The sequence below is a fragment of the Lytechinus variegatus genome, chromosome 4, assembly GCF_018143015.1.
Source record: "Lytechinus variegatus isolate NC3 chromosome 4, Lvar_3.0, whole genome shotgun sequence".
Classification (NCBI taxonomy): Eukaryota; Metazoa; Echinodermata; class Echinoidea; order Temnopleuroida; family Toxopneustidae; genus Lytechinus; species Lytechinus variegatus.
In genome coordinates this window covers 53,879,648-53,894,053 of record NC_054743.1, presented here as the reverse complement: position 1 = coordinate 53,894,053, position 14,406 = coordinate 53,879,648, and the positions used below count along the sequence as shown (strand labels likewise).

Sequence of the window (14,406 nt, the reverse complement as noted above, 5' to 3'; positions counted from 1 at the left end):
ATGATTAGTGTTCAAGAATATGAAAGGCCATCCAAACAGTACGAATTCAGAGCCGAAAAAGAGGAATAGAAACAGTGTAACTATATATTTGCAATTAAAACATAACAAACATGTCAACTGTTGTTGCAAAGTATACTTCGTCAAATTATGTGAATTAAAAGGTGAGATATACATGTAGAGCTAGAATGCCAAAAATGCTCAATCTAGGTTTTGATCTCCGCTTTACCCCTGCCCACCCCTTCCAATCGGGCAATATCCACAACAATTTGCACAGTGGTAGAGTTGATGTAATTGTGTACTTCTTTTGATCGAAACATTTTTCCCTCTTGGTGTTTTCTGTGCAGTGTGTAGTACAACGCTGTGGTTAGGTCGTCTGGGTAAGAATATAGCCGAGTCGGACATCAGAACACTTATCGAGGAATATGGAGAGATCGTTTCAGTCGAGGTATGTCATTCTTCTTTTTTTCGCACAGTATAACTTGTGTGACACTGAATTTCAAACACATTTCTTTATTTTAGCAGTCCATCGTTCTCTCCATCAGACCAACCTCGGTCACTGGTAGAAGAGATATGACTTAACGCTTCAGTCCTTTTATGAAACATACAAATAAATTTTTTGTAAGTCCTTACTTAGCCATCTGTACCTCAGATTAGTTTTCTTAAAGGGGAATCCAACCCAAATAAATAAATAACTTGTTTGTATAAGAAAAAGAAAAATCAGACAAGTTGATAGGTGAAGGTTTGAACAATATTGGACAAACAACAAGAAAGTTATGAATTTTTAAAAGTTGTAAATACTGGTAATCACTTTACCCATGGAGACTTCAAAGTGGCAGCATATGTGATGTCATAGTGATGTAAGGCAAGGACTACTCTTCCATGGACTCCAATATATATTATGGCTAAAATGTCATGTTTCCCAAAAGTTTTATTTCAAATTAAATTTTTCTTTCATGAGGACATAAAACAATATACTACCTGGGTTATATTTAGATTACTGCCCCAGGGGAATGGGTACTTAGGAGAAAACCACAAATCCCGGCTAATAAAGTACATGGCCTATGGGAAAGTTGTCCTTGCCCCTTGTCATAATTTAATTACCCAGTTGCCAATTTGGAATCTACATAGTATTAGTGATTTCAATTTTAAAGTAGCTATAACTTTCTTACTGCTTGGCCGATTTCTTTCAAACTTTCACCATTCTGTATAATTTATTTTTCTCCTTCCCAACACAACTGTTTAAGGCCAAGGCTGGATTCCCCTTTAAAAGATGGCACACTATGAATGTTTTGTTTATTACTACTAGATTTATTACAGTTAATTTACGGATGTTTTTTTTTTCTTGTTATACAGATCATTGGGACAAGAGGATGTGCCTATGTGTGCATGGCAAAGAGACATGAAGCCAACAAAACCCTGAAGAAAATAAAAGACACAAGATTCCGTGGCAATAATCTGAGGGTGAGTGTTTACGCATGGTGTCCTACGGGTCAAATTTTGCCACTTGGTCTACTCTTACTTCGTCTATTTTCCATTTGGTCTCATCCCATATGGTCTAATCCTAGTTTATCTTCAAATAGTTCATCCAAGAACTGTCTAGAAATGGTGTCCCATTAGTCAGGAATGTCTCTACAGTAAATCGCCACTTGGTCTACACTTGCCATGGGGTCTCATCCCACATGGCCTTATCCTATATCATCTACAGCCATTTGGTCTAATGACTTTTTTTTTAGACTGTTTACCATTTGACCATATCCATTTCATCTAGTAGTCTCTCGGTCTAACACCATGGTTTATTGTACTGTTTATGAATAAATTATCATTTGACAGTAAAAAATGAAAAGTAGACCAAGTGGGCTTGAGACCAAATGTGTAGACCAAACAGCAATTATACCACGTGGTCTAACTGCCATTCGATCTATACTACTTCTGGTCTCGTGCTCTTTATGTCTACAGGTAACCTTGCCTTAGTAAAATCTTTTGGGACCACAGAAATTTAGAATTTTAATTAGAAGATGTATTAATGTATAACAAACGTTTTCCATAATTCAATTTAAAATAAAATCAGCACTGGCCATGTGAGATAAAGTCTTAAATAATAAATTTAAATGGGTTAAGATAACGGGAAGTATAAAAAGATGAGCAAACAGTTGGGTATAAATGGTGATATAGCTGCAAAATGAGGCTTATTTTGAAGAAAAGTATTGGTAGGTATTAAACGGGGCATGAATAATTCAAATTTTGCTTAACTCTAAGGTTGATTTACTTATTGTGGGTTGAGTGGGCCATTGGTAAGGGCATGAATGATTCAGATTGTGAATGCCTAACCCTTTTACCAAATGAAATATTGCCTAACTCTAATGTTGATTCCTGCTTAGGTTGCATGGGCCCTGGGTAAGGGCATGAAGGATGCAAACTACAAAGAGTACTGGGAAGTTGAGAAGGGCGTTAGCTACATCCCGTGGGAAGAGCTTCCTTCAAGCGGTAACTATGACGTCATCGCGCAAGGAGCCATGATCGATGAAGACACGTTGCCCCCGGAAATCAGAGAAGGTTAGCATTTTTATTTTACATGATACGTACAAATTGACGCTAGACTGGGCCATTTCGATGCCCAAGAAGACTGGGGGGGGGTTGAATCAGCCCCTCCTTATGGTGTGGGCTAATTTGGGTTCAAAGACTCTTTATAGGAATCTGATCAAATGTACTGTAAAAAAAATTCAACATCAAATTTATTTGCTAAATTACGCCTTTCTGTTTGTTATTGTTTCTACAATGTCAGGGATTTTATTTTGACCATATATAAGATGGAATTAATTTATTGTAATCAGTAAAAAGAAAAACAATGATACAATTATGAATTTTGGCTAAAAACACTATTTGCATTGGAATTGTCGACAAATTCACATTTTTGAGCAATTTTGGGTCTGCATGCACTTACAAAATGTTGCATAATTTAGATACCGCGTACCAGAGGGTCACAATCAGCCCCCCGCAGGAAGATTTTATTGTTAAGGTAGACTCAGATTTGGTTTGTTGAAGTTGAGAAATTTAGAATGGAAACATCTGCTGAGAACTAGGAGCATATTGTATTGAGTTGATACCAGATTTTTTGGAAATATTTGAAAATATTTTGTTTACTTTTGTTTTATTTCAGCCCAAGCCGCTCATGCAGCTGCTTTGAAGGCAGCAGAAGAGGCTGCAGCTTCTGCCAGTGCAGCTGCTGCTGCTACTACTCCTATTCCTACCACGGTAGCACCTGCTCCACTGCCTCCTCCAATGGCTGTAGCAGCCACTATCCCTGCACCTCCCTTACCAGGCATGCCAGTGATGACTCCAGCACAACCTCAGATCTCTTCTGCACCGGCCGTCCTTCCTGCAGCCACCCAGGTACCAGCTATGGCAGCCATACCAACCCCGATGGCACCCATGGCAACACAGCCTCAGGTTGCCTCCACTGTCACCACTCCAGCTGCAGTTCCTACACCCCAGATGGTACGCATGCCTGTCATGCCTGGTGGCGTCTTCCCTCCGTTTGTTGGCTTTGGTCAGATGGCCACTCAAGGTTATAGATTCCCTCCAGGATTCGTTCCAGGACAGCCACCACCGATTGGTGTTCCTCCTCCAGCTGGAATGATACATCCATCTGGAATACCACAAGCCATGCCACCCTCTATGCCAAGTGTCAGTCAGGCAACGGCTGCCACTGCAGCACCTCAAGAGGCCCAGAAACCACCACCGCCAGGCATCTCTCTCGGAGTCGCAGAGCCAAAGACAGAAGCAAGCGAAGATGTAGCTCCCACAAACAATAGCATGGCTGGATTAACAACTTCAATGGTTACTTCACAACCTTCATTTGTAATGACGGGTGGTATGAGGCCTCGTTTCAACCTACCAGGCTTAGTGACACAGGGTTTGATTGTTAATCCTGGAATGATTCCAGGGCAAAGGATGCCACCTCCCAGAACATCTATGTTCCAACCTATCCCTCCTGCATCTTCTATCACAGCAGCTTCAGCAGCAAATTCAATAGCAGCTGTCCGTCCTATCCAGTCATTAATGAATAATGCAAATCTTCTGGGTCTCACTCCACAGGCTTTAGAAGCAATCCAAAAGACAGTGTCAGAGGCTTCAGCAGTTAAGACTGAACCCCCGAAGTTACATGGAATCTTGAAGAATGCAAGGCCGCAACCTGTTCAGGTCCGACCTGCTCAAGTAGCAGGAATGGGGACGCCTCCTAGGCCTTTTCTTGGACCTGGTATTAGAGGATTGAGACCAGTTGGTCTTGCTGCACTACCAAACTCAGGCCAAGGAAATAACCAGCAACCAGGAGCTGAACCCAAAGATGCTTCTGCAGTTGGACAACCGGATAGGCAGGACAAACCCAATTTGCCAGAAGTGGGAGGGAGTATGGGTCCTCGACTAGGAGTACCAGAAAGGCAAGGGCCAGGAAATCATGGAGCAGTTGGAGGAAACCCTGATAGGCGAACGCCTGAGAAGCCTGATGATCAGGATGTTGGCTTAGACAAGTTGCAGATGATGTTTGGGGAAAGACCTGGTTTGAGACCAGATATGGCAGGTATGCAGAGATTCCGGCTTCCTGGACCTGGAATGCCAGGAAGACCGATGAGGCCAGAGTTTGGAGACGTCAACAGATTTGCTGGACCTGCACTACGTATGTTGCGTCCCATCGTCGGGCAACCAATGATGCATCGAGGAATTCCTCAGGGTATGCAGATCCGTGTAGGTCCTCCCATGCAGAATGTAAGGATAGCTGGTCCATCTGGAGGTGTCCAGTACCCTCCAAATAGTGGAATGCGTGTTCCACCCCCAGGAATGGGGAATCCTCGAGGGCCACTGCCAGGTATGATGCGTCCACAGGGTATGCCGCCACGAAATCAGGGCATGCGTCCCCCTAATCAAGGGATGCCACCACCAAATCCAGGTATGCCACCTCCGAATCCAGGTATGCCTCCTCCGAATCAAGGAATTCCTCCAAATCAAGGAATCCCTCCAAACCAAGGAATTCCTCCAAACCAAGGAATTCCTCCTCCTAACCAAGGAATGCCTCCGGACATGAACGACCAACCCAAGAGGCCTGGACCAAATGTTCCTCCACTCTTACCTGAAAAACGTGAAGGGCAAAATAGGAGAGATGAAGATCCAAGAAGGCAAAGTGGAGCACCTAGTAGATGGAGTAATGCTGCTCCGGATGAAGGGAATAAGTTCCCAAGTCGCTGGCAAGATGTAAACCAACCAGAGTGGAGAAATAGGAACAGAGGTGGTAATGACCAAGGTGGAAGAGATAGTGGAGGGTTTGGCAGGGATGTTGACATGAGGATGCATGAGAGTCCACGAGATAGGGACTTCCGCCGACCAGAGGAAGGGGATCACCAAGAAAGGGGGTGGAGAAAAGATCGTGGAGATCGTGATGATCGATTTTCCCGTGACAGAGATGATCGTTATTCACGACGTGATCGGGATTCAGACAGAGAAAGGGAGAGAGACCGGGGTTGGCAAGATCGTGAGAGAGACCGCAATCGTGAACGTGATAGAGGACGCGATAGAGATAGAGACCGTGAAAGAGACAGGGATTGGCGAGATCGTGACCGTGGTGACAGAGACAGAGATTATCGCAGGGACAGGAACAGAGAGAGGGACACTGGACGTGAAGTCCCTCCTGGAGAATGGAAGCCTGTCGGTAAGGAGCCACCTCAAAGCTCTGAAGTAGATCAAAGCACAAGTGCTGAAGGTGCAGTTCCGGATGCCTCTGCCTCTGCTCCTGGACTTCCTCAGGAGGCAATCATGAAACCTTCAGATACTCCACAAGCTGTGCTTCCTGCCCAGCCATTTGAGGCAGCAGAGCCTAGACGGCCATCCTTTGCTGAAGATAGCTATGAACCCGATAAACCAACTGAAGACACTGAGCCAGCATATCCAGAAATGTCCTCCGCAGCCATTCCTCCATCTGTTCCACCACCAGCCGAACCAATGGAAGACTTCGGAGGTGCGCCTGGCGATGTTCCTGGTGTTGCTGACATGCCTCAGGAGCCTGTTAACGACAGTACTAAGCATGAACCAGTCGGACCATACCCTGAACCTCCAGTCCGTGAAGAAGCACCGCCACCAGATCCTGCCATGCCGGCATCGCCGGATATGCCACAGGCAGCATCCGAGCCTGCTCCAACTGAAACTGCCCAAGTAGAAACTGAGCAAAGTCAGTCTAAAGATGGACAATCAGAATCAGGGAAGCCTGAAGAATCTTGAACTTTCCTTGTCCGTGCAAAAAGTGCCAATGATTCTACTTATATTTTCACTGTAATGGTGTGAGGTTGCTTTTATGAACCAAATCCGTATCTGCACTCTGTCAGGTTTTCTCATAGAATATCAACAGTCTCTGGGGATCACAGGCATTTTTGTGCCTTTGTGATAATCCAAATATTTTGTTGTGTATAAATTGTTCTGAAATGAAATGTAATTTTTTTTAATTTTATCAAAGTCAGCAACATGTATGTAGGAAATGATAGTTTTGCCTGAAAGAACCCCAAATATTCTTGACAAAGTAGCAGTATATATGTTGCATTTTTAAAAAGTGAAACTAATTCCAGCTGAGCTCGTCATTAGTCTGAAAATCGAACAGATACAGACCAGCAATAAATCTTACATGACATCATAATATCATAGCGCCCTCCCTCAGAGGATATAGGAATATCCATAAACAGATTTAGAGTTGCACCAGCTGCAGATTACCAACTCATGCCAGTCAATGGCTTCAGCCTCTAAGATGGGGGAGCAATGACATCAATGCATAAGGTCTATATCACCTGCTATGTATCATTTTCGGGTTGATAAGGGGCTGCAAGCAGCTCGAAGCATCCATTCTTAAAGGTCAAGTCCACCTCAGAAAAATGTTGATTTGAATCAATAGAGAAAAATCAGACAAGCACAATGCTGAAAATTTCATAAAAATCGGATGTAAAATAAGAAAGTTATGACATTTCAAAGTTTCGCTTATTTTCAACAAAATAATTATATGAACGAGCAAGTTACATCCAATGAGAGAGTCGATGATGTCACTATTTCTTTTCTTTTTTATTGTTTGAATTAAACAATATTTCAATTTTTACGAATTTGACGATTAGGACCTCCTTGCCTGAAGCACGAAATATTAAAATAATGGAATTCCATGTGTTCAGTGAGGAATGAAACTTAATTTCACATGACAATGACGAGAAAATAACAATATTTCATATAATAAATTACAAAAGAAATAGTGAGTGAGTGATGTCATCAACTCTCTCATTTGGATGTAACTGGCTCATTCATATAACTATTTTGTTGAAAATAAGCGAAATTTTAAAATGTCATAACTTTCTTATTTTACATCCGATTTTGATGAAATTTTCAGTGTTATGCTCGTTGAATTTTTCTCTTTTTATTCAAATCAAGTTTTTGTTGGGGTGGACTTGTCCTTTAAAATGTCAGGTCTTTTATGCTCAGATATTCTTTTACACTTTTTTTTCATATCGGTAACATGTTCCTTCATTTGTATTTTATACATACTCATATCTTTAATTTGCCCCAGCATTTGAAACGTCGGTGTAAAAATTTGGCGTATTAGTTTAGGGTTCCATTTGCAGACCTCAACCATTCTAAATTTCAAGGAAAAGTGTTTATTTGTCCATTCTGAGCCCTTGTCTCAATATATTCTTTCTTCTCTCTAATTTGCCTATTTAATGCTTGTGAGATTATAGGTCAAAATCCACTATGTCCCAATAGATTCAGCTTAATGACATTTTGATAAAATTATGCTTTTGTTGTAAGTTTTTGTTTATTTTGATGTGAATTTCAATGAAATGATGCGTTTAAGATTTATCTCCTAAAATATGCTGCAATGAAGTGAGTATGAAGTTGGATTTTCTTTAATTTTCAGAAATTTATGCACCATGTGCTTCCTATTTATCATGATTTTTTTTCTCTCTTGGGAACAAATGATTTTTTTTATGAAGATTTCAATATTGGTTTGAAAAATACGATATTTAAGGTAGTTATTTAAAAAAGTCTTATGTATGCTTAAATCAAGTATCTGTAAAGGGTATGTGATATTCTAGATTCTAATTAATGCACAACCAAATGTTAACAACGTTTTAAAGGGGGGGGGGGGGCAAATGGACCAACATTGGTCTATCATTGGCTGTATGCTATAAATAACTAGTTTTGACATTACCTTAAGAGATGAATATTATTAACCGTGAGATAGCATTCGCTCAGAATTCATTTTGCATAGAGAAACTGAAATGTTTTCACAGGAAAAATTCTTGATCTACTTGGTAACGTAATTATTGTGGTATGAACATGCAGAGAAGTGAATTAGTGTGATATCATTCAAGTGAGCCTATATTACATGATGGCAACTGCTTAGAATGTTGCATTGTGGGTAAGGCACCTGGCCAGAGTTGAAGACTTGAGGTGGTGCTATTTAAAGGCATCTGGTTTGTATTGGCTTTAAAGGTAAAAGACAATGATTGTAGCAAATAATTATTTCATGAGAAAGTCTTACATTAATGTACTCTTATCTTTGTAATACATGTATCATGAAATCCTAGCTCAAAATCGACAATTTTGATGATCAGTTAACACAGAAAAGCATATGTGGGACAGTGCATTAATATTGCTTCGAAAAATACCATCATTTGTTGGAATTTCGTGCTTATTCTGCTAATTTCTCAGCAATTACACATTTTCTTCCAGAGCTATTTGGTACATATTTTTTATTCATACATACAAACACTTGGGTGGTAATTTCATTGGTTTCTGTTCGAACTCATTTGAGATTGTTACCACAACTTGTAGTGTCTTTAAGATACTCTTAAACCATGTACAACAGCTTTAGGAAATTTATTTCTTTGAAAGTGAACTCTGTATTATAAGACAGACATCACAATTGCCAGTTGAAAGTTATTGGTGTGGATGTTTATTGTAATATTAAGTTTATAATACTTCTTTAGGTCAAGTCTGCCCCCCAAAAATGTCAATTTGAATAAAAAATAGAGTACGGTAATCAAAATAGCATAACACTGAACATGTCATTAAAAATTGGAGTTAAAAACATTCAGATTTGTTTTCGTAGGGTGAACTTAAACTCGTACATATTTATAGTGAGCTCAGGTTGTTACTGCTGCAAGTATTATAGTTTCTTTTCATCAACTAATTCATCAAAAATGAAGCTATATTAATTTTTCATCATCTCTAAAGCGTTGTGGATATGTATTGTCGCGGATAATCGCCAAGTATTTTGTAAATAAAAAAAAATTACATGTAATCTTTAAAAATAGGTTAAAGTTACTCTTAAAACATGAAAAAAAAAGTGGTGACACAACATACCTTTGCTGATTTCTCAAAAAAATCTGTGTATTTTCACACTCTGAAATATTTGAAATAGATCAATACAATCATGTCTGGGGTCTTTATTCAATTTGGTTTATGTCATTTTCCCCATGTAGAAATTGTATCTTTTTTTATGAGAAAACCTGATAGATTTGCTGGTCGTGGGAACAGAATGTATTGCTGTAATTTTGAGTAAATTTGCTTGAAAATTGTTCAGCTCTTCTCTTATAAATCTTTGTCAGGATTTAGAGGAGAATATCCATGATAGAAGCATTCATTTTGCAAACTATTTCATTCCAAATTTCTCACTAAAATTCAACCTCCCACCACCAGTAACAATGTGTTTATAACGCGAAGGATATCTGTTGATCGTTGAGAATTTTATTCCTGAAGGTACTCTTTTAAAGTGCAAATAAAGATAGTATTTTCACAATTTTTTATATGAAAGAATATCGGTCTGCACATCCTAGTGTAATCTTTCCATCTCGACTGTTCACTTATCTTTTTTTAACATTACTTTTTGTGGCACGCAATTTGTAAAGGGATGTAGCCGGAGCAGCATCTTTCAAAGGGAGGGCTATTGAATATTATCGCCTGTAAATTGCTTTAAATAGTCATTCATTTAGTGTGTATGAAGTATACTCCCCTATTTTGAAAAGTCTAGAAATTATTGTGAAACTGACAAAACAGTGAAAATCATTGAATTAGGTTGGAAGAAATTGCCCTTCAATACAAAATGAAACGAAATAGATGTTGCTGAGGAAGAGGGATGAAAAATAATGATAATTTGTACTTTTGGGCCACATTTTAGACTACTTTTCCACTAGAGGTGAATGTTTATTATTAATTTGGCTACTTGTAAATATTTGCATATTGTCAACGAATCATGTTATGTTTGATTTTTTTTTGGCATGATTGATTGTTGATATCTTACTCATAATGCATCGCATTTTGTAGATATAAGGTATATATATTGTAACAGTAGTGAATGTGTAGTGAATTATGTGCATTTGTGGTCTTCACTAAGACCCAGCGTTGGACCAGGTCTTCACTAAGACCCAGCGATGGAACAGGTCTTCAATGAGACCCTACGTGGGACCAGGTCTTCACAGTTGGACCATGACATGAACTGAACTAAGTGAACATTTCAGGTAATTCCCTTGCCTCTAACGTAGGCCTGGGCTGAACCACTTTAAATTCCCTTGCCTCTAACGTAGGCCTGGGCTGAACCACTTTAAATTCCCTCGCCTCTAACGTAGGCCTGGGCTGAACCTCTTTCAATTCCCTCGCCTCTAACGTAGGCTAGGGCAGAACCACTTTTGGAATGATTTATTATATTTTGTGTTTCTCATGACATATATGTTATAACTTTGTACATATTCATTATACACCAGTTTCTTTGTTGCAGAGGTATAAAATCACACGGGACAAAAGAAATGTACCACTTTCTCCAGCATTCATGGTGTGCATTTTCAGAGTTTCATTCCCAGATTGCATGTACATTTACAACTATACTTTCATGGACAAAACCCTTTTGTTTGCAAGAATGAAAATCAAGATCAGACCTGAGCAAAAGGCAATAACTGCAGTAAGTGGTAATGACCATACTTTTGTTCCATATTAAGTGATTTTATCCCCTTTATGGTTGTCGAGACCTTTCGATGTATATAATTGTGATGCAGAGAATTCTACAAAGTAGTTTCAGTTTATTTTACTTAAAACATTTATTTAATAAGTGAAAGGTTGGTAAGAACCTGTTCTGTTGAAGTATGATGTCGGGTTATACCTTTATCTCGAGAGGTATACGTGGCAGAAATGAGAAATAAAAGGGCCTAGTAAAGACCCCCTGTGGCACTCCGCATGTAATAAGTTTTTTAATGAGAGGTGCCCCCTCTTATAAAGATAGAAAAGGGGCCAAGATTTATTGATGGAATTCTCTGTTGAGCATCGACAAACTTGTTTCTTGATTTTGTGTTTAGTGGAGTAGATGTTTACATATTGGTGAATTAAACAGATTGATTAGTACATTTCTCCCATATTCTGATCTGTATTGATATGTGTGCCATATTCCTTTTTTCACAGCATTTTTTACTTCCATTTTAGTCACTAACCTAATTTTAGAACAGGTAGGCAGCGGGACAACTCAAGCAGGCAAGTACATGAGCTAAATACTAAGGCACCCTCTGGGAAATTGGATGGGGGAGAGACAACCTTTTTTTTCTTCACCTTTGGCTATAGAAAGAGCTAGTATAGGGGCAAGAGTGAAATTTTGTTACCCCCCCCCATCGAAAATATTTTTTATAGGCCACCCTAATTGTGTTTGGTGGTGGGGGTGACCTACAAACCCGGAATGGCCAAGGTAAAATTGGATGGAGATGGGTAGTAATAGCCAGGCCCGCTGGGAGAATAGTTTTCAGAACTGAAGTGGCTTCCCTGGGTATAATATACCTATTATTATTAATATTGTTACCCCCGGCCCCCCACCCACTTGTTCGATATGACTTAATTGTACCTCGATAACTATCTTTAATTGATATGACTATAGCACCATATCCTCAATAGGTTCTTCCACAGCAACCCTCTTTGATTAGTAAAGTGAGCTGTGATTATGGCAAGTGACCCTCTGATTAGTAAAGTGAGCTGTGATTATGGAAGTGATCTTCTTTGATTTGACTAGCATTTTCATCCGGATATCCCCCCCCCCCAACAAAAAAAATGGTCATGCTGAATCTCCCAAAACCCGACAATCAGTATCCATTAACTACGCGAATTTAGTGTTTAACAAAACAAACTGGACATTATTATAGGCCTCCATCAAACACGGGGTGCACCAGAAGATCTCCATGGGATTTCAAAAACCACTCGACGATTAATGTAGGCTAAATATTTCCAGTGGTCTTGAAACCCCCAGTAGTGTGGGACCACATTCGACGGCTATTAACAGAACCCCATTCTTTGCAAACTTTAATACAAAACCCTATACCCTTAAAAACAATATTCAGAGTACCGAAACGTATATATGCAGGGAGTTAATTGCTCTTGGTATACACTTTTTTTCTTACAATACTCCCATATAACTTTATCTTTTACTACGTCCTGCATTTCACTTGCGAGGGGTTATAGAATCGACTCGGGGTAAATCAGACCCTATAAACAATCATACTGTTTATTTTTTTATACCCTCGCAATTAAGGCCGGGGTCCTATCAATTTATACGTTTTTTTTTTCTTAACTAGGACATGTATGATAAAATAGAAGTGCCCTCCGGGCATCTAAAAAGAAATGCATCTAGATCCTGAAATATCCTCTTCCAGCTAGGGCCGTGGGACGGATTCTTAGGGGGCGGGGGTCACTGATGGTCATAATTTATACGGTTTTATCGTGTGAAAACGGCTTTTGAAAAAAAAGGACGGGTTGAAGCCGCCCACCTATATATAGCCTCCCCCTCCTTTTCGCGGCCCGCTGATATAGCGACATTCTTTTTCATTATATGGGCGACCCTGAGAGATCGAGGGGCCGCTAAAAAGGAGAATGGTTCGCCATGCATTGGGGGGGGGGGGTAAAATGAGTTAAACTGTCTGCCAAAATTGTTCCAGTGCAATATGATACGAACGCATAATGTCCTAACACCTGTTGTGTTGAGGAACGGATGATATCTGAAAGAAGTCCAAACAAGTGGATATACTTTCAAGCCTGTCTAAAGCTTTGGTAAAAGGGTCTGTTATGTGAATGGGGTTCAATTCATTTTATTTTCCATTAAAAACTAGTCAAATGATCCAGGGGACGTGCCCCCCCCCCTTTGAGAAGCAAAATTAATAATTTGTAATGTAAAAATGCAATGAAAACAGACATGTGCCCCCTCTTTTGAACTTTAAGACCTTTTTTTTTGCTTGTTAATTTTTTCGCGGATGAAATATCTTCCAAACAATTTGCCCTTCTTTTGGAAAATCCTGCAGACAAATTCGAAATCAAGTAAAAAATACATACATACGTTAGCCCATTATCACATCACACACCCCATGCAAAAAACATGGGAGGCTAGAGCACTTACTTTATAAACTTTGTTACCGTACTGGATATTGCCACTGATCAGTTGATATTAGAAAGCTACAAGCTAGAGTCCTTTGAAAAAAAAAGTGGGCAACTAGCGCCCCTCTCCGTAATATATATATTCTAATTTAAAAATGTGATTTGAACGCTTGACAAATTTCGTATTGGATACCGAAATTTTCAGCCCATTCAATGCTCGAGATTAAGGTACGCACCATTAGATACTAGTACGGGGGGGGGGGCTAGAATTGGGTTGAGGCATATTTTCTTCATTTGTTTTTTTTTTCCTTAGTCGATTGAGATTTTTTAAAACCCTTTCAGATGGTTAGAGGACCAAGTTTCTTTTGTTTACTCTAATGGCGAATCAAGTTTGTTTTTTGCTCATATAGCAAGTCATTTTTTTTTTTTTTTTTGGGGGGGGAGACTTCAAGCCCTCTGGATATCTAATGGTGCATCCCTTTAAAAGGGAGTTTTAAATCAACAAGGCAACAATATTTTACTTTCATCGGGCACCTGATCAAAATAAAATCCACAGAAACATAATATTCTCCTTTGCATCACAACTACTTCATAGGATTGATATACTCCAGTAATGAAAATGACACACACATTGGGGGGATTTCTTCTTCTGATAAAGTACAGTCTGATAAAGTACAGACTGGTGTATTGTCGTACTATATTTGGCAGGTCTGGTGTGGAGTATGTACAGTGCCATTTTGAAATTTACTAAAAAGTTACTACTTTACCAAAATTTATCAAAACTAAAGATACGCTTTAGGATTTGACTGGAAAACTTATTTTGATCAGATGCCCAGGCAAAAATAAAAATGAGTGCATTTTTATTTTCATAAAAGTTGACCTTTTCAATATCAAACCCCTGGATCAAACCCAACTTTAGACCGGCTCTAAACACAACTTGACTGTTGGTTTATACAAACTTCAAATGAAAGGCACATTTCACAAACTGTT

The 14,406-nt window shown here is 39.4% G+C and overlaps 1 protein-coding gene across 4 annotated transcripts in view; it reads left to right on the top strand.

Moving 5' to 3' along the window:
- Window positions 1–6,579, top strand: part of LOC121414336 (SR-related and CTD-associated factor 4-like) — a 32,605-nt gene extending 26,026 nt beyond the window's left edge. For all 4 annotated transcript variants that reach the window (XM_041607478.1, XM_041607476.1, XM_041607475.1 and 1 more), the window contains 4 exons: window positions 345–445; window positions 1,354–1,461; window positions 2,379–2,553; window positions 3,158–6,579. In XM_041607478.1, the coding sequence (XP_041463412.1) occupies window positions 345–445; window positions 1,354–1,461; window positions 2,379–2,553; window positions 3,158–6,267 (3,494 nt within the window). In that variant the 3' untranslated portion in view covers window positions 6,268–6,579. The remainder of the gene's footprint in view (window positions 1–344; window positions 446–1,353; window positions 1,462–2,378; window positions 2,554–3,157) is intronic.
- The last annotated feature ends 7,827 nt before the right edge of the window (window positions 6,580–14,406 follow it).